Raw genomic sequence first — 25278 nt, 5'->3', positions numbered from 1 at the left:
ACATGAAAAATAATTAAACCACATACAAACAAAATAAATACACAAGGAGGAAGCATTTCTTAAGGCCTTGACCCAAGGCACCAAAAAAACCTATTTCTCATCCTATAAAGGTCTCAATGTCCCATCAAATCATTATCTTTACAAATATTCATGGATGCAACAAGAGATCCTATGCTCCTACATGCATCTTAGAAAAAACCTAATTTTCTTCTTGTCATAAATTGAATCTCCCCCTTCATCTATAGCTAGATTTTTGCAATTCTCATCATCATCTTCACCTCCTTCTGCAACCTTTTCACTCCCACCTAACACATGTTCAAATCGGGTATTCTCACTCATTGTTGTTTCAAATATTGTTTAGAAAGTATAATTGATAATAACCAATTAAAAACATTAGCAAATATAATTGCTATGATTACCCTATTACAATGAAAAAAATAATTTTTAGATATAAATAAATTCAATTAATTTATGTAATGAAATGTTAAGATGGAAAAAAATGTATTATATATGTATTTTATAATTGTTCATACAACTTTCTAAAACATTAATTATGATAAGTGTTAAATTAATCATATATGAATTAGATACTATAATACGAATAATAGCCATATCGGCGCATTGGGTTTGATATCTTAACATCTGCCTATTGCAATTCTTGTAATCATTATGATGGCTTTCTAGAAGCATTGCTTATTTATGGTATAATTCTAGAAGATGACAACTAATAAGTCATTGGAGGGAAAGACAATTAATTTTTTAGTTCACTTGACCAATGATGATTTACTATAATACAAATAATAGCCATATCAGAATATTGAGTTTGGTATCTTAACATCTGCCTAATGCAATTCTTGCAATCGTAATGATGGGTTTCTAGAAGCGTTTCTTATTTATGGTACAATTCTTAAAGATGACAACTAATAAGTCATTGGAGGGAAATACGATTAATTTTCTAATTTCACTCTACCAATGACGATTGCACATGAATATGAATATATAGAGTAATACAAATAATAGCCATATCAGAATATTGGATTTGATATCTTAACATCTGCCTAATAGAAGAATTGCAATTATTGTAATCATAATGATGCATTGCTTATTTATGATACATTCCTTAAAGAATGAGAACTAATAAGTCATTGAATCTCACATTTATTCTTTAATCCAAAATTATGATGGAAACATTTAAAATCTAGATTATGTCTTGAATTTCCCTCTTGTCTTTCAAATTAATGGATGATAGTAGTAGATAAGTTGAAATCTAAAAAAATTTGACCAATCCAAGTGATGATTGTAAAAGGAAACATGAATATCGTTTTACCTAGTTTGTTCTAAAATTTTCATCAATCTATATTAATTCTAGACTGGTATTGGAGCACTGCAAATTCATGAACATTTTCCATATCAAAGTCCAAATATAGTCCCATTTAAAAGCAATATAATCATAATATTCAACATGATAATAATATTTTACATAGATAACCATATTTATGTTAAGGATATCACCAAATCAAGTTAAACACTATCATATAATCTCTAGGCTAGTCTGATTAACTAAATATAAATATAAATATGAATTAATTAAGAATTAAAATAGCCATAAACTGACTACTCATAATCCAATACAATAATAACTCTAGAAGTTCTAACATAAAGAATGTTTGACAGAAAAAGAAACACCTATTTGTTTACAAAGATGGATTTTCAACTTTCCATGAAGAAAGAGGAGAAGGAAGCACATTGAAAAACTGTTGCTGTTGCTCAGATGGCTGTGGTGCTGCTTGTCCATTCACAACAAAATTTGGATCTCTTCCTTGTAAAGTTGGTAAAGAGGGCTCTTTTATCTGTAAATTGCTGTTTATGGGAAGAGAAGCTCCTCTTGCTCCTAAATTGTTAAGAAGAGGTTCTCCTCCTATTTGTAGATTGTTGTCCATGGAAGTTTGGTAAGGAAGATATGGGTGAGATGCTCCTCCTCTTATTTGACAGTTAAGGTACGATGGAATTGAATGAGAGTTTCTGTATTGATCTGCTAACTTTTGATCAAACACTTGCTGTTGCTGTTGCTGTTGCAGTTGCACTTTCTGGTTCAAAGATGGTCCAACTCTTGAAATTCCTCCACCTAAATTCTGGTTTGAATATGTTGGGACTGAAGTTGAAGGGCCAATTTGATTCTGAGATGGACTATGACAATTAGGGTGAGATGGAATAGGAGGAGAGTTTCTGTATTGACCTGCTACCTTTTGATCAAACACTTGCTGTTGCTTTTGTTGTTGCCCTTTCTGGTTCAAAGATGGTCCAACTCTTGAAATTCCTCCACCTACATTCTGGTTTGAATATGTTGGGATTGAAGTTGAACAGCCAATTTGAACCTGAGATGGACTAAATAATTCAGAATGTGCCTGCACTCCTCCTGGGATTGCTGAATAACTTTGTGGTGCTACATAGTTGTTGCTTTGTATGCTTTGTCCTGGCATCCTTCAAAACCCAGAAAGGAAAAAAAAATTGGTAAAACATAAGAGGAACTTCAATAAATATTGCAGTAAACAAAGATATTAGATTTCCACAATTCATAATATTATAATGCTGAATTTTTGGATTAGATTGCATGTTAGTCTTTGCATCAAAGTTTTGGATTACACTGCATGATCTATCATCAGGATAGTAAAGATCAATGCTGAACTTCTACTATCCTGATGATGGATCACAGAGTGTGGTCCGTTGTTGCAAAGACTAACATGAATCTAATTCAGAAGTTCAGTATTGATAGCATATTTTAAGCTTCAATTTGTTTAATTAAATAGGTCATTCTAGACTTTTTTAAATGGGTCATCTGAAATCACACTAACTTCTTCTATAAAACTCATCTGTTAATACTATAAAACTCATCTGTTAATATGATTTCAAATGAACCACCTAAACAAATCAAAAACTTAAAATACCCTGTTTAAATTTACTCGCTACCATAACCTCAACCCCAATAAATAGCAATATCCATATTACTAACCTCATATTGAGAAGACTGCTTCCATATTTCTGTTCCATAAGAACCTTTGCCTTACTATACTTCTCATCATCTCTTTCTGTACTTACAAGTTAAAACAAGATCTTATTAATTAATTTCAATAAAATTCAACTAAAGTATGCACTGGTTATCTGCAACTACAGGAAAATTTCAGTGTTTACCTTGACGATGGCCATTCATATGGCCTCCAAGAGCCTGTGATTTAGAAAAGCTTCTGTTACAAAATCTACAACGAAATCTTTTAGCTGAACTCTTCCTATCTGAATGATCTTTATCCGTATCATTTAAATCCAAGTCTCCGTACATCTTTGTCTTCAAACTTCACTGCTACTCTTAGCACTAGTAACGCTCACTTCACTGTACCCCTAATACTGAAGCACAAATTATAACATCTGTTTCCTTCAATTCCAACTATTATATACATATTTAATTTAATAGTAAAATTTATTAACTGTTGTTGTGATTTATATATTTAGGTTTTAAAACGTTATTATAAGATGAATTAAGTTAACTTATCTTTAAGTTAGAATTTTTTGCAAAAAATTAAAATATATTTAAAGATTATATTTTTCCATGCATCTTAATATAAACATTACGAGAACATCTCAAAATTAGTTATATTTAACTGTTCAAACTGCATGTTGAATATTTTAGAATTAATATAAATATTTTTAATAGTTTTAGTTTTTTTTTTTAATTTTAAGAAATATTAATATCTTCGTCTATTTATAAGTTATTTTTATTATTTTAATTTTTCATGATAAACATTTAATATATAAATCTAAAATTGTAATTTAATTATATTGATTTATATATTTCATTATTTATAGCTGTTCTAAATTAATTTAGGTTATTTATTTGAATTGTTAATTAGTATAAATGTATGAATACATTTATTAATCTTAAATTATTTTATTAATTTAACAATTAGTTTACTTTAGTTTAAAATTATTTAAAATTTGAGATGTATCATTAGAAGTGTGTATATAAATGTATGAGAATTATTGAATAGATGATTAAGAATTATTTTATTTATTAAAAAAATTAAAAATTAAATAATTTTAAAGTAAAATAAATCTTATAAATACAGCTATTTATATATATAAATATCTAAAAATAAAATTTTATTTTGAAATTAATATATTATTTAAAAATAAATAAAAGATAAGAATAATATTTATATAAAAATTATATTAATTATGTAAAACTACATAAAACTATATATATAAAGAGAGTGTATTTTATTCAATAAATTTACTTCTATATATAAATATTATTATTATTTTTTCAAAATAATATATATGTATCTATCTATACATATGTATGTATAAACACATATATATCTAGATATGCAATTATTTTATTTATTTAATAATTATAATCTATATATATTATATATGTAATATATAATAATGCTATCCTTCTATATTAGGATGGTGGAGCGCAGGAGGAAGCTAGGGTTTACAGGCGGAGGTGCTGTTTAGTCGCGAGGATGGGAACACGATCACATACAAAGGGAAAATCAGCGGCCATGGTGCCCACTGCGCTTGAATCAGTGGCAGCGATAGGAAATGGGAAGTAGGAGAAGGGAGGTTTTTAGCTGGGGAAAAAATAGATTCTCGTTTGAGCAAGACAAAACCAAATGGGGTCACTCATGGTATTTGAATCTTTCGAAGTGGAGCAAGCAGCAGACGGAGGAAAGGTTGAAAACGAAATTCTAGGTCCCCTCAAAAGACCTTTCCATCGGTGGGATACCGACAACGTCTGAGAAGCAGTCAGTCAGTATTTGCATTGATTCAGAGGCTTGGAAGGAATCGGTACAAACCTTGTGTGACAGGGCATTCTTCAGGAAGTGGGGAGGTGATTGGCCAGCTTTCCCTAGAGTGAGAAACTGGGTCAATGAAGAATGGGGGAGTCACTTTGAGATTAAAACCCTAACAAATGGGTTTTTTCTTATCATTGTTGGGTCAGCGAAGGAGAAGAATGCATTGATGGACTCGGGGCCTTTTTTGATGTCGGGAGTAGGTTTTTTTATTAAGGATTGGACCCCTAATTTTGACCCTAGACAAGCCACTATTGAGGAAATTCTTGTTTGGATAAGATTGTACAATCTCCCGCATGAATACTGGAAGGAGGAAGTTTTTAAGAGTATAGGTGAGAAACTAGGGAGATTCATCAAGTCAGATGAAGCGGTTGACAAACTTAATTCATGCATGTATGCCCGAATTTGTGTTATGTGGAAGCCTCATCCAGGGCTCCCGAAGGTCGTTGAGATTAGATCCCTAGAGGGTTTATGGAGGCAAGAAATAGAAGTAGAAGAAATCATGGTCAAATGTAAGTCCTGCAAAGAATGGGGTCATGAGGGTCGTGACTGTTTGTCTGGGCAGAAGGGGAAAGGAAGGGCAGATCGTGCACTAGAGGTACAGCTGTTAGCAGGCACGACCTCTGACCAGACTCTGGGCATCCCTGAGATTAACCTGAGTTCTGTTCCGGCGGTTGCAAGGGATGGGGTTCTTCGGCATGACTCAAATTTTCTAGAGGGGATGGGAGTACCAGGTGACTCTTGTCCAGGTCAGGAAATGCTACTGAAGGCCTCTAGGGTAGTAGGAGAAAATTATGTTGAGATTGTGATTGGCGGTTTGGGTGAGTTTGTTGTGGAGCGCTCTCAGATGCAAACAAAATGTTTGATTGGGGAGAGTGTGGGTCAAGATTGTTTTGGAAATGGTGGGGGTGTCTGTTCTCATCTAGAAGGAAAGACGGTGGAGGGTGTGCTTAGGCCCATTTTAAAGGATTGTGCAGTCGATGGGGGTTTTCCAACTCAGCACAACTCCTCGGCGGATGGGATGAAGGGGCAGGGGACAAGGTTGATTACAAAGTCCCCGTTTGTTTCAGATGATTTGGTTGGGAGTGTGGATGGAAAAGTAATCAGTTTCAAGGACATTCACATGTCCCCAGGCAAGGTGGATGGACTATCAGCAAAGCTGGAGTCTAAGGAGGAAGACGAATTTAGTGATGATTCTTTGGGATTGTCTGCAGAGTTAGGAGAGATAGAGGTTAGGACCATTAAACAGACCAAATCAAATCCCACTAAGGGCAAAGGGAATTTGAGAGGAAGGAAGAATAGGCAGAAGTTGCTCGAGGAAGCAGGCAACATGAAGGGACAAACAAGGCTACTTAGATCCGGAAGAGACTTATTCTCTCCTGGACAACAACGAAGTTCCTAACCTAGAATGTCAGGGGCTGCAATGCCCCTGACAAGAGACGTCTGATCAAAAGAGGTTTTGATCAGACTAAGCCAAAAGTTATTTGCATTCAGGAAACAAAGTTGGGTCGTGATGTTGTTACTTGTAGTTTTGGGGTAAGGCAGAGGTGGTCTAGATCTTTTGTGGATTCAGAAGGGGCCTCGGGTGGGCTTGGCATTTTGTGGAATCCATTGGTTGTTCAAGTGGATGTTGTTTCTTGTTCTAAACATTAGTAGATGGTAAAGGTGAATTCGAAGACCATGAATTTTTCTTGTTTTCTTATTAATGTCTATGGGCTGACTTTGGCTATGGAAAAGTGCAGATTATGGGAGGATATTTCTAAGCGTTTAGAGGAAGTGAGGCCGTCTTTAGCTATTGTTTTTGGGGAACTCAATGCCACCCTCTCTTTCTCGAATAAACATGGGGGGGTGAGGAGGATGTGCAGGTCGCAATCGGACTTTCAGTCTTTTGTTAATGCTAATGCTCTGCTTGAAGTGGCAACTAAAGGTGGGAATTTTACATGGACTAACAGACGAAGGGGCTTTTCCAATATTGTTGAGAAACTACATAGATTTTTCCTTGCAGGGGATTGGAATTTAGCCCCTTTGGTTTTTGAGGCTGAGGTATTAGCTATTTTAGGATCGGATCATTTCCTGGTCTCTTTGGTTGTGCAGAAAGATGAAGTACCAATTCGGTGTCCCTTCAAGGTGGAAAAGATGTGGTTAAGAGAACCGAGATTTAGAGATTGTGTAGCTGGGTGGTGGAAGGAGGCCCCCGTGGTGGTAGGTTTCTGAGCCTTTCAGTTTTTCAAGAAGCTTAGCTTTGTGAAGCAGAAATTAAAAACATGGAATAGGGAGGTGTTTGGCAATATCTTTGATGAAAAGAGAAGGCTAGAAGGAGATTTGGGGGCTTTGAATGCGAAGGTCTTGGCAGAAGGGATGGATGAAGTGGACTTCCTCACGGAGAAAGATCTGCTTAGCAAATATGGAGAAGTTTTGTAGAGGGAGGAGATTTACTGGAAATAGAAGTCACGAGAAAACTGGCTTAAAGCTGGAGATAGAAACACAAAATTCTTCCACAATTCGGTGAAAGCAAGGCGAAGTCTTAATAGAATTCTCTCCCTACAACTTGCGGATGGTACGATCACTGTAGACTCAAACCGCATAAACAAAGAGGCTGCTGACTTCTTCAAAAATTTGTGGAGGAGAAGTGGGGTTGCTTAGTTGGGCTTGCAGGCTTAGCTTCTGGAGTTAATCCCTCCCTTAGTTTCGAGGGAGGACAATATCATGCTCGAGGAACCAGTTTCGTTGAAGGAAGTCAAATCTATTGTTTTTGGGTTAGGTGGGGAGAAAGCTCCAGGACTAGACGGGTTCCAGGCGTTCTTTTTATAGTTCTTTTGGGATGTGCTTGAAGAGGAATTGTTAGCGGTGGTTGAAGAGTCAAGGTCTAGAGGCTTTGTTTTGAAGGAATTAAATTGCACTCTGGTGGCGCTTATCCCAAAGAAGGCCAAGTCGGAAGGGATGGAGGAGTTCCATCCTATTTCACTGTGCAACACCATCTACAAAATCATCACAAAAGTTGTTGCTAATAGGCTCAAGTTAATTTTAGGTAAGTTGATCTCTTGTGAACAGAGTGGTTTTACTCCTGGAAGGAACATTGTGGCTGGGGTGATTGTGGCCCATGAGGCAATCCACACGGCACTGAAGGGCAAACAAAGAAGAATGATCTTGAAGCTTGACATTCAAAAAGCCTACGATAGAGTGGATAGGTCGTTCCTGGTGGTTGTGCTTGAAAGGTTTGGGTTTGGTAAGTCTTGGATTAAGTGGATTTCTAGTATGATTTTGCAGTTCTCGGCTTCAGTCTTAGTTAATGGTAGCCCTCAAGGTTTCTTTTCGACGTCATGGGGCATTAGGCAAGGGGACCCAATTTCCCCCTTTCTCTTTATTTTGCTGGCTGAAGTTCTTGGAAGGCCGATTGCTCAAAAGAGAGCTCAAGGGATGTGGAAGGGCATTGAGATTTCTTGAGGGGTGGACTCTACAACCCATTCTCAGTTTGCTAATGACACCTGTCTTTTTGGTGTAGCCTCTATGCACGAGGCTTCAGTTATGAAAAAAGTGCTGAACAAATTTAGTTGGGCCACTGGTTAGGAAATAAATTGGCTCAAATCAGAGATCTTTTTCTTCCACACGGAATGTTGGTCTCAGAGAGCTATTGCTAGATTGTTTGGTATAAAGATTGGCCAACTGCCTAGTAAGTTCCTTAGAATGTCGCTCTTTTCTAGAGCAGGTAAGACGAACATTTAGAAAGGGTTGCTAGATGGTTGCAAAGCAAAGATGGAGGGATGGAAGAGCAAGTGGCTTTCCTTGGCCAGTCATCTTCTGATGCTGAAGTCAGTTGTCTCGGCTATGCCTATCTTCCCTATGGCATGTTTTAAACTTTCAGGTTCGATCATTAAGAATATGCAGTAGAAGATGAGAAAGTTTTTGTGGAATGGAAATCAGGAATAGGACAAAATTTCGCTCATGGCTTGGGACAGAGTTTGTAAACCCAAAGGAGGTGGAGGGATGGGGCTCCATGATTGGAGACTTATTAATGAGGCCATGGGGGCTAAGTTGGTGTGGAAAATGTACAGTAAACCAAAGCAGAGGTGGGTCAGAATTTCACAAGCTAAATATTTGGATAGTAGGGAAAAGGAAAGGATTCTAATGGTTGAAAATCCCTCGAGAGGGTCTGCTTTGTGGAACTTTTTGGTGAGCTATAGGAGCCTGATCACAAATCATCTATCTTGGCGTATTGGTGATGGGCGAAAGGCGAAAGGTGAGCTTTTGGCAGGATTCCTGGGATGGGCATCCATCATTAGAGTCTCAGGCTTCCCAGCAAATCATTGTAAAGACTGGTCAGGTTTGGGGCTCAAAGGTGAGCGATTTTTTGTCGCAAGATTTGCCTTTTTTGGGACAACGTTGGAATTGGAAAGATCCTCAGAAGATAAATTTGGGGGCGGAGGAGGAAAGTTATTTGAGAAAGATCCTGGAAACCGAGAAGTTTCGTTTTCAAGGGAGGAGGATGAATTAGTCTGGTATGGCGCCAAGAGTGGCAGCTACTCTGTGAAAGTGGGGGTCTCTCTTTTGGAGAGTGAAGACAGGACGAAGGAATGGGAAGCTAAGGTGTGTTGGAATAATGATTGTCTACCGAAAGCGGGGGCTTTTTCCTGGCTTGCTGGAAATAGGTGGATTCTTTCTAGAGATCACTTGAGGATAATGGGGTTTGCTGGTCCATTTCGCTGTGTGCTTTGTGAAAAGGCGAAGGAAGATGTGGACCACCTTCTGCTCAACTATGAGTTTGCCCAGGAAGCGTGGCTTTTTGGATTGCAGAGATTGAATTGGAAGGGTCCCATGGCAGGGAACTTGAGCGAATGGTTGGAATCTTGGCCGGTTTTGGGTAAGCCTTCTATCTTTGCCGCCATATGGAAGATTTTGCCCTCTACCATTTTATGGAAACTTTGGAAGGAACGAAATCGAAGAGTGTTCGAAGGAAAAGCAGAAAATAGGAAGTGCTTTTTGATCAGATTGGAGAGGGCCATTTCAGAACTGGTTTCTAATGTTGCCTCTCATGTGAACTTGGCAAAGGTACCTTTCATTTAGTTTGATGTTGTTTTTTTGTTGAGTTGGCCTTTAGTGAAGTTCAGGCCTGTTAATGGGCACCTGAGGGCTAATCTTCAGAATCAGGGTCAATCATGCCCTGAATGGACTCTGCTAGAAAAGGGGTGGATTAAGATTAATTTCGATGAAGCATTGAGGGGCAACCCGGGGGTTTTTGGTGTTAGGGTGATTGCTCGAGACGATTGGGGCAACACTCTGGCCATTGGTGCTAAAAGATTGGTGGATGGATCGAACAACTTTGCTGAGTGTCAAGCAGCATTAGAAGCTATCCTAATGGCTGGGAAACTGGGAGTGAAGAAACTCCATTTGGAAGGAGACTCTCAGGTTGTGGTGAACGGGATAGCTCGAGGTTGAATGGCGACGTGGCACTTAGACAAGCAGGTTCAAAGAATGCAACTTCTGCTGGGCGGGTTTGAAGATTTTAAAGTGACTCATGTCCTCCGGGAAGCAAACTTGGAAGCTGACAAACTTTGAAATGTGGGAGCGAATGGCTCCTTGGAAAATAAGTATAGCTTGTTCGAGGACTTTAGAAATTTTAGTCCTCTTGATTTTGAATTTGGTTAGATGGCTTATCATAGAAAAGTGAACCCGAGCTTGATTTGAAGTGACCATTGGTAGCCATGGTCTTGTGAGAATTAAAGATCCTCGTGGTGTGTGATCTACGATGTTACTGCAAGTGGCCTTGCGGTGATGGATGATGATGGAGGCGATCGCTGTGAGTGACTGGCGATGATGCTTAGTTTTCTGCGAGGCGTGTGGAGTAATCATGACATGTGATGGTGGTGACTTTAAAGGCCTTTGTGTTTCGTTTCCTGACATTTTGTGGTGGCTGCTTGGTGGTAGGCAGTGTGTTCAGGGTTTCTTTTGTGCACCAGCGAGAAAGGATGGAAGCAAATTTTTTGTTGATGCCGGATGGGCAATTGCCTGCGTTTCGTGGGCTGATCTCAAGGAATAGGTTGTCGAACGTCTTCAGAGTGGATGGAGAAGACTTCTGGGGGGCAGTGAGGTTGTTGTTTGGAGAGGAATTCCTGACTCTAGATTGGCAGCCGAGAACAAACATTGACATTTCATCGCTTTTTGCTGCTCTGGCCTTGTAGGTGGGAAAGTTGATGGAGGAAGTGCAACAGGTTACATCTCTGGTGTTGAGACCCAAATGGGCAGGTGGTTTGCAGGAAGTGGTGGTCCGAGCTATCATTGGCAAGGGGTTGAAGTCGGTGGAAGGCCCGCATAGGAGGATTGGGGTGGATGTGGGGGCGTTGCAACCTTTTGTCATCCGATCGGCTTCCCGGTCGGTTGCACTGCAGGTGGAGGATGCAAGGAAAGGTTGGGGCAAGATTGTGGATTTTGTGCATAAATTGGGGCCAACTAAGTGAGTGAAGATTCATGGGAAGGTGACCCCCATTTGGTCTGAAGCCCCTCTGGATGCGGATGGGAGGCCTTTGGTTCGACACTAGATTCCAAAGAAACAGGCGAAGGCAGTGGAGCATGGGTCTCTGTGTGGTAGCAGGCCAGGATTGATGCCAGGTGGTGGGAGCGTGACGTAGGAGGCAGGACCCAGCAAGGGAATCCCCAATTTCTCAAGAGAAGAGGCTTTAGGGTGGTTTAGTAGATAGGTTTATGGGTCGTTTGGGGCCTCTTTGGTGGTTTTTTGTGTTTGAAAGTGGCCTTTTTTGTGGTTGTTGGCCATGGTGGGATGGTGTCTTGTCAAGTTCCATTTTGTAATAGGGGCGTGACCCCATAGTGTGGCAAAATGTCTTTCTGCTCTTTGAATGTAAAACTTTTCTATTTTAAGCAATATATTACATAATGTTATCGATCAATATATATATATATATATATATATATATATATATATATATATATATATATATATATATATATATATATATATATATATATATATATATAATGTTACTTTGCATACACCAACACATATATACACATACATACATATACATGCAAATTAAAATTATATATATACACACAATTTTTAAATTTTAATCAAAATCTTTTATTTTATTTATATTATTTTATTTCAAAAGATTTTGTTAAAATTTTATAATTTTATTTATTTATAAATATAATATGTCTATATAATTAGTTGTTGTAGTTTAATTATTTAAGTGTTTTTTTATTTTGATTTTTTAATTAATTAAAGAGCTATTTTATTTTACTTTAGAATTATTTATTATTTATTTAAGAGTTATTTAAGAGTTATTTATACTTACTTTAAACTTATTTAAGAATTAAATAATAACATGTTTATTTAAGAATTATTTTATTAAATAAGAAAATTTAAAGTTGAAATACTAAAAATAATAGATCAAAATTAAACTTTATTGTAAAGAACATACATACACATACACAATGGTGGATAGTTCGACAAAGTTTCAAAATAAGTCACTAAATGAGATGCATATAGAAACTAATGTCGCAACTTTTATGCACAAGGTCTCTCATATGATATTGTAAACAAATAAATAAATAAGAAAAGCACAAATATGTGCTCTTTTTACTGATCCTCGAACCCAACAGACCCTAACTCTTAATTCAAAGAGGTTTCCTATACACCGGTGCAATCACGTGGCCATGAAAACACAATTTTGGAATAGGTGGTTGATGGTCTTTGACCAACCTCCTTGAAATAACCTTGAGGTGCCTTTATATTTTTTGAGAAAACTATATTGTGAGTTCATCGTTAATGAGATCCCTAATTATTTTGATATGAGAGAGTTCTAGGGTAGAGGTAGAGGCTCTACCCAAGATAGCCCAGGGGCTCGATGAGTACAAAACCCCAGAATTGGGTTCCCCTAGCTATGAAACCCTTTGTGCACATGATAGTCCCTGCAGCCCTGAAGGAGTCTATAGAGATGGAGATTCTTCAGGCAGTTGTCACACTAGCTGACACCATCATCCACCTTGGGACACAATTATCACATCCTCCTTGCCCAGACGATGGTGCAAGAGCACACAATGGTGCAACAACAGATGATGGTGTTGCAACTAGACCATCTACTTTTATTGTGCCTACCGGTCACTAGTGCATCACCTACTACGATGTATGTTATGGGATAGATACCATTGCACATGCAGATGGTTTGAGCTACCATGAGTGCACACATTGTGGGGCCAGTTGTGAGGCTAGCAGACCAGATGACGAGGCCTTCACAGATGACATAATGCAACATATATTTGTTGGTCAGGTATGTTGATTTGAATTTATAATGTTTTATTTATTAAATAATTTAAATTTTCAAATGTAAATAGATTTTTAATTATAGTTCAAATTAAACTAATGCGAACATTATGCTTTTCAAGATGTAGTAGATTTTGGTACATCATCCACCACACTTGCCACAACTCATGCACCTATAACATCTTCATCAAAGGTAAAAAATTTACAATTCATGTCAAAATAGAATAAGACCTTGAATTCAAATTAATATTTTATAATGTATATTAACTTTTTGATGTATCTTTGTGTGGGGTTTAACAGGTGTTGAATCTGGACTAGCTTTCACAGGTTCATGATGCCACTGTTAAGGCTATTTCATTTGGCCTAGAAAGCTATACAATATTATTCTTGGTACACATATTGTATACATTTTGTATTAAATATAAATCTCATGTGAATTGTGATTAGTTAACTTTATGCTAACATTATATGTTGGTTTATATTAATTATGTTACTCTTTTAGGGTACATTGCACGTGGTTGAGATTTCTCCTTTGCAAAGGTCATTCTTGAGGATGCCTAATCAAAAAAGGTAATTGAGCATAATTTTAATCAAGATAATAGTTTTAAGAGCTTACATGAGTTATTGTAGCATGATTTAGTTTTATTTTTTTATTTAATTATTATGATTGTACATGTTCATCTAGATTGATTGAGTCTAACATTTTTTGTCTTGTACATGTACAACAATGGCTAGGATCACTTACAACAATGATGAATGCACCTAATGATGCATTGGAAGAAGAGATGCAAGAGGTATATGTTCTTTTATTTTCTCAATTTTATGATTATATGCACATGTACATTCATTGTATTACAATCTTATCATTTTACATAAAGGGAACATTGATACCTATTTCATCAGAGATAACCCCTCCTAGGACAACAAGAGAACCATCAGAGCCTCCTGTACACATTTCTTCTATATTGTAAATATTTGTTAACTTGTATCAATTGTATTTGAACTGGTATAGACCCCTTTGCAATATGAGCATAACATGGATCCTCTACCTTACCAATTTGGTAGGACTCTTAATCATCAAAGGGTACCATCATTTTTAGAATGAATTTTAGCAAAAAAACCCACAACATGGGGTAATCAACAAATTCAATTGTACAAAAATAAAGTACAATATAGTTATTTTGATGTTAATTTGACAATTGTAAATTATTATTGACATAAGTAATATAACTTGTTGTTTGAATTGTTGTTATGTAGGCATCTACAGAGCCACATGTAGTACTTCAAAGGGGCTCGATTTTGATGATCCACCACAACTATATGATTTGTTAGAGTTATATGTTGTTAGTTGTGGTCATTGTATATCAAAATTGAGATGGCATATGCCATAGTTTTGTAAAACTTGTATTGATTTGACACATATATCATTTTTGTAAATTTTATTGAGTTAGCACATATGTCATTTTTGTACATTTTGTTGAGTTGGCACATATGCCACATTTTTGTAAAACTTTTATTTTACATTTGGATATATATAAAAGGTGATATTTGATCTAATTTGTTTGTTGTGTGCATATCTTCATACTTTCAACAATTTATGAACATCTTAAGAATGGTTAAGTTATAAACAATGTATTTTCATTTGAATAAGAATGATTATGTTTTGAATAACTTATGAACAATGTATATTCAATTATGAATAGTTGAGTTATGAATAATTTATCATGTTATGGAAATTAATGATATTGAAATTCAATGGAACTTATGAATGACAATTGGTATTGTCTAAATTCCAAGTGTTAAATTTGATTGCCTTGGGCAACTTCACCAAATTTTATGATCATTGAGATCAAAAGTTGTCAATAGTTGTCAAAAGTTGTCAATGGTTGTCAAAAGTTGTCAAAAGTTATTGATAGTTGTTGTCAAAAGTTATTGATATTTGCAATGAAAAGTTGCAAGATAGGGTAAATCTCATTATATTTGTCGTATCCATGAACTGTCAATGCAAGCATGTCCGAATGGTGATTTTTATGCTAGGCATGGTCTTGGTTGTCTTTCGAGGTCGCTCGAACATTCAATACTTTACCATCGCGATACCATCTCTCGAGTGCCCTAAGTTTAAAAAATTGTCAAACTTTGACCAGCTATTTATTAGAATCTGGGGCACATATGAATGATTAGTTTGAACCCATAGGGTCACATGAGGCCTCTCTACAATAGTGTATCTCAAATTTTGAAGAAACAAAGCCATTTTTCTTAGGGTAGCAATTTTACTGTTGATGAAAATATGAATAGTCGCACACAATGCAAAATTGCAAGATAGGGTAAATCTGATTTTTTTTGTCATATCCACATAAACTATCAATGTGAGCATGTTCAGGTGAGGATTTTTATTCTATGCATGGTCCTAGATTGCTTCCCAGGTCGCATGAACATTCAGTTCCCTATTGTCGCAGTGCCATCTCTTGAGTGCCCTAAGTTCAAAAAATATTGAACTTTGATGAGTTGTTTCTCATATTTTGGGGCACGTACAAATGATCTGTTTGAACCCACGGGGTCGCATGAGGCCTCTCTACAATAATCTATCTCAAATTTTAAAGAAACAAAGCCATTTTCTTAGGGAAATAATTTTTATGTTGATACAAATATCGTCAGTCGCACACAATGCAAAGTTGCAAGATAGGGAATATCTCATTTTGTTTGTCATATCCATGAATTGTCAGTGCAAGCATGTTAGGGTGGGCATTTTTATGCTAGGCATGGTCTTGGTTGTCTTTGCAAGTCACTCGAATGTTCAGTTCCCTACCGTTGCAGTGTCATCTCTTGAGTGCACTAAGTTCAAAAAATTGTGGAACTTTGATGGGTTGTTTCTCAAAATTTGATGCACATACGAATGATTTATTTGAACCCATAAGGTCACGTGAGGCATCTCTACAATAACCTACCTTATATTTTGAAGAAACAAAGCCATTTTTTTAGGGTGACAATTTTTTTGTTGATGCAAATATTGTTAGTCACACGTAAGGTAAAGTTGCAAGATAGGGTAAATCTCATTTTGTTTGTCGTATCCACAAAACATCAGATTTCTTCATAGGGTACCTTCTAAGATATGTTCCTGCTACAACAAAAAATCCTATTGGGTACTCAATACCCTCTCCATTGATGATTATGGTTGTCAATTTTTTTGTCTCAATACAACGACACAAAAAGTAATATGTGCCTTCTTCACTGTTTTCATCAACAATAACCGCATACACATGACTTGCATTTTATTGAATGATAAATTAGTACCAAAAACAATGTAAAGTAAAATTAAATTAGTTAAAAAATTTCAATAAGTAATTAGTCACAATGTCTGGTTGCACTAGGTCAAATACATGGTCAAAATATACATAAACTTCAATTTGTTTCAACTGTAGTGCTTTGAGAATTTGATATGTATCGATGGGAACTAAAGGTCTACAAGACCATTCATCAACCCACTCATGTGATTCCCACTCTTCCCACAAAAAATCCATACACAAAGAGTAAAAACATACAATCTCTCTAGTATAAATAATTGGTGAGCTTGCATTTGAGCTTCTAAATGAGTGCAAGTCGCTCGATCCTATAATTGTACAACAATCTACATAGTCTGCAACATTAGATTCGTGTATCAACCAAAAATATCTAGAAATAGTAGAATTACCTTGATTTCCTGATCTCATTGTTGAGTTACGCCATTGCACAATGGTTGTTGTATCTATTAACTTAGCACCACCTTCGTACTTTAGTTCTTCTCTAGAAATGGTTGTTTTTACACATGCCCGTGCACCATCGTGCTCTCCCTTTCCATGTCTAGCCTCACTTAAATGTCAAAAATGCTGTACACTAGTCCTCACATGAATCCTCCTCAAGAAATAGAAAATCCTTGCACTCTTGAATTGTGATGTCTAGTTATCTGACCATATGATGTGTTGGTTGTATCTAATATTCCTTTCCCTTAAATTATCATACTAGAGTTGAAAGCACCCTTGCACAAACTCTATCGAATGACTACGATCATCGCTTATGTAGAAACAATATTCTCTTACTATATTTTTATCCTGCTCTATGCTATCATGTGCATGCATGAATGCTATGCGTACAAAATTAGTAACTTGTTAAGAGTGGTAATATTCAAATTGCACTTCATTTTTAGGTTGTAGCGTATAATTTTCTACAAAATCTATAGTAGATATGATGGTACCAAGAGGAAATGTATCCGTACATATCTTGAATTTCTCATCCAACCACCGCACTCTATGTGTATGCATTATGTAGTCATAAACTAGTTTCTCCTAAAAAATACTCATAAACTCTATAACAGATTTATCTTGACTCACCACTTCACATCTCTTCAACTCTTTTCCATCTTTAACCCCCTATGTGATTGACTTGTATTTATCATAAGAGACTAGTTTCTTTCCAATTTCATGTGTACTCTCTAAATGTATGCATCTTTGCAACTTTTGCAAACCACCACATGTGCCCATGCAAAGTTGGATTTAGGGAATGACAAAGGAGAAAACCGTAAAAAGACATTTCATTCCTTCATTTTGCAACTTTGCATGCTTGAAGAAACCTCCTCCCGACATGCATGTTGGTATGTGGAGCTCAAATAGAGTCTGGAAGGATCATGAAGCTTGCACTCAAACTTCTCAGCCACATGGTATGTTCTATATTTCTCCTCCTCTTTTGTTATCATTTTGCAGGATCTTTTGCTTCTTGACATGCATACATCTAGGGCTTTTTTTTTTTTGGAACAAGCCCTTGGAAGTATTTAGTAATATTGCTACCCCTGTAGAGCTCTAATAACTCAAATTTGTCATACACTGCCCTTACATTCATACTGTCACTATTCATCTAGTTGTGAATGGCAAATAAAATCTTTATTTCGTATTCAATCATCATAGCTATCAAAACCCTTATATAATGTGTCTTGGTCACTGTATGGACTCTGATGGAAGAATTTTGCACCATGAATAGGTTATGAATCTGTCTTTTCGTTGGTCTATAGCTCATCTGTGCCTCACATAATTGAAGGTGACTGTATCTTGCTGTTAAGAACAGAGAATTCATTGCTTTGCTTGTTGTCACTGTGGACGTGTTTTTGATATATTCTATCATGTTATCAATTCACTGTTCTTTCCTGTTTGATGGAGTTGAGCTAAGGACTATGGTTGATCATTGTTTCTAAGCTCTCCATGCTCTTGATCTAAGATATTATTTGAATTGGCTGTGGCATTGTAGCATATTTCTTTTAACAGGTATCTGTATTAATACCCCCTGTGATGTGGAAGGAATTCAGGGTCTGCATTAATGTTGTCTATTTGCTTATAACCCTGCCATTCTTATAGATTGCAAGGTCATTGTGTCACTTTGAGAATTTGTAGAGGTCTGATCCTTATGAGTTGATTAAGTTTGCTGCTATAGTGACCCGATATTGGCATCTTTTCCCACTGTATGCTCATGTATGCAGTATGCCCTATGCTCTTTGAAAGCTCCTTGACTGATGCATTTATCTTTTCATGGTTTGTGTATACCCCCGTACTTGAGTTGCAGTCTTATTATGGGATTTATGATCATTCACTGGGCTTTCATTGGCTGCTACTATCTCTTCATAGATCTGCAATCTTTACTTTTATGATTGTTCTTTGTAGGTAGATGATATGAATCTTCTATCACTGTGCTCTGAGAATCACTGTGACTACTATGTTTTGACAATGATAATGCTTACTCACTGTTAAGACAGTAAACTGTCCTCTTTGTGACCTGCAGATAATAATGCATTGACAACTTTTGTGTTTGTGATGACCTCAAGTCACATTATCTGTATTTGAAGCTTATATCACTGTTCATTGAGAATTAACTATGAATGTGAAAGGTTGCTCTTAATCATTGTCTCTGTGTTTTAACAGGACCTTTATATTGTTGTAGCTCTATTCTGGACTTCAAAATGGTGGTTTGCACACTGTGACAATGAACATTGATGATTGTATCTTTATCTTTTTATGAACTCTAAGTGACAAGGACTATCATAATGATTGTTGTCACTGTCTTATTTCTTTGTTACTGTACTGGAACAGGGCTGCTATATAATGGACAAGGTTGATCTTTCTTTATTACTGGTTTATGCCTGCTACCAAATTCTTGAAAGGCTTAGTCCTCTGTTCTTTAGACTATGACTGCAACAATACCACGATAGCAAGGGTCTTTGATGGTTAGATCTTGTGCCAATGAGTGCCATTCTTTTCGAGGGTCTTTTAACTGTTACATTGACTGCTAATTTGGCATAACTGCTATCACTGTCTAAGACAGTCATTGCATTCACTGTCATTTGGCTATTAGGACTGGGAACAACTCTTTGTCTTTATCAATCCATGTTTGGTATGATACCTCTTTATTTTCTTCTTTCCTGTGTCGATTGCTTATCTATTGGGTCTTCATTGATGCTCTGTTTCAGGCATACTGATATAACTGAGCTACTGTATTCTTGGTTGTAGATGATATTGTCTTACTGGCTTTGATGGGCGCTTTGGCTCTTTTTGTGTCTTCATGATCATTAGCTGTCCCTTGGGTGCTTAAGACTCTATGAGTGTCTTATCTTTTGAAACTTTTTCCATATTCCTAAGGTCACTGTTATTTCTTGTAAACTCCTCTAAAACAGTGGTAATATTTGTTTTTTACCCTACTGTCATTTAGGCATTCTCCTTATCACTATGATATTATCTCTGTCCATGAGATTTTTATTACTATCTTTGATCACTTTTCATAGAGCTTTCACTGCTTTTGGTGTGTCTCAGATCCTTAGGGTTTGGTATGATGGCTGAGTATGTCTTCTAAGCAGCATCATTACTTCTATTGTCAAATACCTCACTGTATTGACTGAGATTTCATTATTAATAGTGCCATACAAGACTTTATTCTCTGCAACCTATAACTGTCTTGTCCATTACTATCATCCTTTTGGCGAGATATGACTGTTTTGATGCATGTAGTTGTAATATTATTCCTAGTCATTGTTGCCACTGTTCAGAGATAGTAACTTAATTGCTACAAACTTATTATCTCTTGCTGCTATGTGGTTCAAGGATCTGATCTTTTCTTGGAATAATGATTGTCCATATGGGTTTTGTTTAAGCAACAGGAGGGAATTCAAAACTCATTATCAAAATATTGTTCTTCCTGAGAAATATGATTGGCATCATTGTTCTACAATAGAACAGTGAGACCTCCAAATATCTCTTGATTGCTAGAGGATTTCTATCCTTATCTCTGTATTTCAAGTGCTCCAATCATATTATGTCTTTGGTGAAGAATGGGTTTTCAATAAATTCTCTAAAACTTTGAACGCTATTGCTTTCTACTCTCTGTCATGACTGAAAGACAGTCATTATCACTGCTCACTATAGTATTGTTTTGTGTAGCTATGAGGCTCATCATATCCGGTCTTCTGCTCATACTACTATCTTCTCCATGCTATTGATCATTGATATGCAACTACTTCTTTGCTTCAGTACCTTACTTCTTTTACTGTAGAAGTTACTTATGGACTGTCATACCTGAGATCTTTGTTATTGCACATGATCTTAGCAAGCTTATTCATTTTGAGACCCTACCAGGGCTGTTTATCCTTCTATCACGTCAAAATGTCTCCACTCGAGCAGAGACGTGTCATTTATAACAGTGACATTGAAGGCTCACTATTATGGATGATGGGCGCTTGTTTAGTGAAGACATGTTGTCATGTTAGCATGCTGGGCTCAACCCTTGTGGGAGCCTCATTTTACACCACATGCTCAAATGGTAAAACATATAATGTACTATGTATATGTACCTGTATCTGCACATGAAACAAACACGTTAGATAAATCATGGTATATGTTGTTATCTCATGGCATTCTCTTGCTTGATCTAATCTGATTCTTTCAATTTGTAGTCTGATATATATGTGTATGAGTAGATTTTTTAGAGGAATGGAGATCCCGAACTCTAACACATTTGTTCTTCACCCCTTGCAGGTATACTAGGAGCACTTAGGAGCATGAAGAAACGAAGATGCAACTTCAACTAACCAACGGTTCGTCATTCAAAGGCAATGACAAATCTTTCCTTCTCTCTCATTCTCTTCATACATATGTTTATCATTCTACTTGCTGCATTTATCGGTCATACCCACAACTTGTGTGGGTAACCTTACACATTCTTTGTAATACAAAAGCTATTTTATGCAATCTTTTATTGTCGTCTCTTGAAAAATACTTGCATAATGAAATGAACTTCTATTTTGAAATCATAATGTGCAAAATGAAGATTTCTATGAAAATTTTTGTGTACCTTTCTTCATCTGCAATGTGCAAGGCCTCATTAGGCCACCAAATTTAGTTGTAGCGAAATTTTGGTAACAATTTTATTTATTTTTATTTTAAAAAGTGTTAATTTAGAAGATATTAATATATTTTAAAATCTTGATTTTAATATTTCAAAAATATATTTTTTAGTTATTATTATAGGCTACACTTCTCAATGTGATAATTAAAAATGTGTCAAAAAATAATAAAATATGCCCTAGTCAATTTGAAAAAGGGGTGATAGAATGATGATGCCCACTCAAGAGGTCTCACAAAAAAATATTTTAGAGAAAGTTTTGGAAAGAAGAAATTAAAAAAAAAAAAAAATTAATTAAAAAATAAGGAAGAGGACTGAAATTTGAGGGAAAGCCCTTAAAGTATGGTTTATGAGTCTTAATTATAGACTAGAGGAGCTCATAAGGTGTCATTTTCACTTTTAACTTTGGGAGATTTGGAGCTTGAGGTAGAGGAGAGTGATTGAGATGGTACTCTTTTCATGCCCTACCCATCATACCAAGCATATATAGATTCACTAAAAGCCATAGGAGGTATGACCACCAATATGTATTAAAAACCCATATTCTTGGGATAGCTTAGGTAGCAATAAATGCTAGGAAAATGGTAGGAAAAGAAAAGTTTTTTTTAGGGTTCAATGTTTTCGAGTCAATTTTAGTGCTTTTGTAGGTTTATTTTTGTACTTTTAATTAGATTAACGCTTTTCTAAACATAATTTAGTGATATTCATTGAAGTAATGGTTTTGCTCACTAGAATTAACACCATTGATTTGTTAGCACTTTTATAGGCTAGATTTAGTGATATCACTATGGTAACGCTTTTAATGTCTAGAATTAGTGCTATAACTATGGTGGAAATTTTGTGGTTAGGAATTAACATTATCATTATTGTAGCTCTATTGAGGTTATGGATTAGCACTATCAATATGGTAGCACTTTTGGAGTCAAGGATTCGTACTATCACTAAGGTAGCACTTTTGATATCTAGTGCTAGCACTTTTATTCAAGTTAAGGCTAGGCGAATGAGTTTTTTAGTGAAGGCTAATGGTTTGAATGTAAAGTGATTATAGGAGGTCTTAGTAGTGCTACAATCACAAAGGCATCCTCCCACAATGAGGTTAGGTGCTTGTTTATTGAAGGTGGAAGAGATGTTTCTAACCGTTGTTAGCCTAGATGGTGCCAATCGATGGCCTGAGATTCATGTGCATCAGGTGATGATAGTGGCCTTGATCGACTATTAGGACACGAATACTAGCACCTAGAATCTTAAATGGATTTGTATGTACATTCAAAATTATGAGTATGCCCGTTTTCACATATTTATAAAAATCATGGTTTTGTAATTGAAGTTTTTGGCAAATTATAGAGAGAATATATATTTTGTGTCAAGTATCATCAATCACTTGTATATGTATGCAAACACAAGCTAACACATATTTTGAGAAATCTAGATGGAAAAGGCTTCCAATGTATTCTACAAAATGAGCTATTCAATCAATTGTTTCTATCCCTTGTAAAGATGTAAATATGATTAGTATTTGAAAATCAAATATGTAATTAATTGTTTATATGCCTCATAATTTTCAAGTAGAAGGCAATCACTTTGTATTAGATTACAAGTAGTTGTAGATACCGAAAATTGACCACATCCTAACACCACATATAACATCATCTTCTATTATAATATTTAACACCATGTCATCACCACATCATTAATAAATAAATAATAATTTTAATTAATTAGGCTAATTTTTATTCTCCATAAAAAATAAACAAATTAATCAAATTTCACTAATTAACTAAATAATATTTATTATTTAGTTAATTATGACATTTAATCAATTTGTTCCAAAAAAAAAAAAAATCACTTTTTTCATCATCCACAAATTAATTAACTAGCTCATATTTGTCTAGATTGGTTGAACCTACACACTCTCATAAAAGTCGAAGTTAAACTTACATCTCTACCTTTGATTTTCAAAATTCAAAGTCCGCTCAAAGTTGTCTAGATTGGTTGAACCTACATGCTCCCATAAAAGTCAAAGTTAAACTTACATCTTTGTCTTTTATTTTCATATTGTGTAAATAAATCTCAACCATTCATGTATAAAGATAGCCTAAAAACAACCCTAAAATTTATTTTGAATAAAATTATCTCAATCAATTTCATCTATCCATTTGGAATCAATCTTGACCATATGTTTATTACCTTAGTCTAGAAATTTAAAACTTATTCTAGAAACTAATACATCTCAACCATCCATCCTTATACTACATCTTCAAATCTAAATCTATTCTTCTTAAAATAATCACATAGAGGAATGACCACTTAATTTTATAATATTTTACGCATAATTCCATAAATGATGTCTTTTTAGTGATATAGTGATTGACTACAAAAATCTTTTCTTAAAGGTTTTAATGTGATTACATTAAAATATTAAATTCAAAATTGAGTGAATAAATAATGATAATTCTTTAAAACAAACTTTTTAGTGAATTCATTTCTTATTTTAAGCTTTGTGATCTTAAATTGTTATGAATTTTTATAGATTCTAATAACTTCTCTTTAATATACAATATACAATATACATATGTGATGTCATGGAAATGGGGACAAGGCAACAACAAAGTTCAATGTTAATAAGTTAGTTTCAACCATAAAAACAAAACAAAGAACTAAAAACCATTCCAAACATATCAAGAGAGATTTCAAAAAGCATGAAAGAAGTTTAACAAAATAAAAGAAAGGAGAAGAGCCTCCCTAAGATGCTTCCATGATGCCTTTTGATGCTTCTCCCTTGTTTCTCTCCTCTCCAAGTCCCAAATGAGTGTAGCTCTCAGCTTTTAGCACTAGCCATGGATGCCATATGGAGATTCAAGATGGTTGAATATGATAAGCAAATACTATGCAAGAGTAGATAGTGATGCTATGAAAAAGCTCTATGCTAATGCCAGTATAACAACAATACTCTAAAATGCTTCTCCTTTTGCTTGAGGAGAAGGGTTCTATTTATAGAAGAAATAGGGAAATGAAGGGTTAAGATTGAGCAATCTTAACAAGGGTTAGGATTGAAAGTTGGGGATCCATGTGCACAATTGGCACCAATAAAATGGTGACAAGTTTCAACATAGGATTGGGTTGAGAGAAGAGGTTGGAGACATTAAAGGCCTGAGAAGACCTCATGGTTATCTAGAAGGTAAGGGTCAAGTCTAAATTAAGATTACCCATTGGATTAAGAGTTAATCCAAGGATAAACCTTTGTGCAAATGTTTAAGAGATAATCATGGTCAAAGCATTAATGGCCTGATGAGACCTTTGGGTTGGGTAGAGGTTGAGTCAAAACAAATGTTTTAACCATGTGGGAGGGTTGAATTAACCATTAATGGTTATTGGAGACTTTGGGGATTAAGTGGTTGAAGGTTGGAAGCCTTCAATGGTTTTCAAAGACTTTGAGCCATTTAGTGGTTGAAGGTTGAAAGCTTTCAAAGGTTATCCAAGACTTTGAGGGTTAATTTGTTGAACACACAAAGCATTAATTGTTTTTCAAAGACTTTGGAGTTTTTGAGAAGTGACTCCAATTTGCTTAGGAATGTGACAATATTTAGGGGATGGATTAGGCTAATTAGGAAGGGTTTAGAAGAATTTAGAAGGGGTTTAGGCATACAAGTGGATTTTGTAGGAAAATGTAAGTGGGAGAAATTTTGATATTTTCAGTTAAAATAAAATCATTTATTTCAATTAAATGGTGTAAGTTGCATTTGG

At 35.6% G+C, this 25278-nt stretch overlaps 1 protein-coding gene across 1 annotated transcript; it reads right to left on the bottom strand.

The window, feature by feature from the left end:
- Positions 1-1630: 1630 nt before the first annotated feature.
- On the bottom strand, positions 1631-3385 carry LOC131072549 (uncharacterized). The gene is made up of 3 exons (XM_058008722.2): positions 3190-3385; positions 3011-3086; positions 1631-2481 (listed from the first exon to the last, which is right to left on the bottom strand). The coding sequence occupies exons 1-3, from the start codon at positions 3332-3334 to the stop codon at positions 1695-1697; spliced, it is 1008 nt and encodes a 335-aa protein (XP_057864705.2). The 5' UTR covers positions 3335-3385; the 3' UTR covers positions 1631-1694.
- Positions 3386-25278: the final 21893 nt, after the last annotated feature.

The sequence above is a fragment of the Cryptomeria japonica genome, chromosome 10 (assembly GCF_030272615.1).
Source record: "Cryptomeria japonica chromosome 10, Sugi_1.0, whole genome shotgun sequence".
Classification (NCBI taxonomy): domain Eukaryota; kingdom Viridiplantae; phylum Streptophyta; class Pinopsida; order Cupressales; family Cupressaceae; genus Cryptomeria; species Cryptomeria japonica.
This window is presented reverse-complemented; position numbering and strand designations above follow the sequence as displayed.

Coding starts and splice junctions, on each gene's coding strand:
- LOC131072549 (XM_058008722.2), bottom strand. CDS start 3,334: ATGTACGGAGACTTGGATTTAAATGATACGGATAAAGATCATTCAGAT. Junction 3,087..3,189: donor TATGAATGGCCATCGTCAAG/GTAAACACTGAA, acceptor TTGTAAGTACAG/AAAGAGATGATGAGAAGTAT. Junction 2,482..3,010: donor AGCAGTCTTCTCAATATGAG/GTTAGTAATATG, acceptor TGGGTTTTGAAG/GATGCCAGGACAAAGCATAC.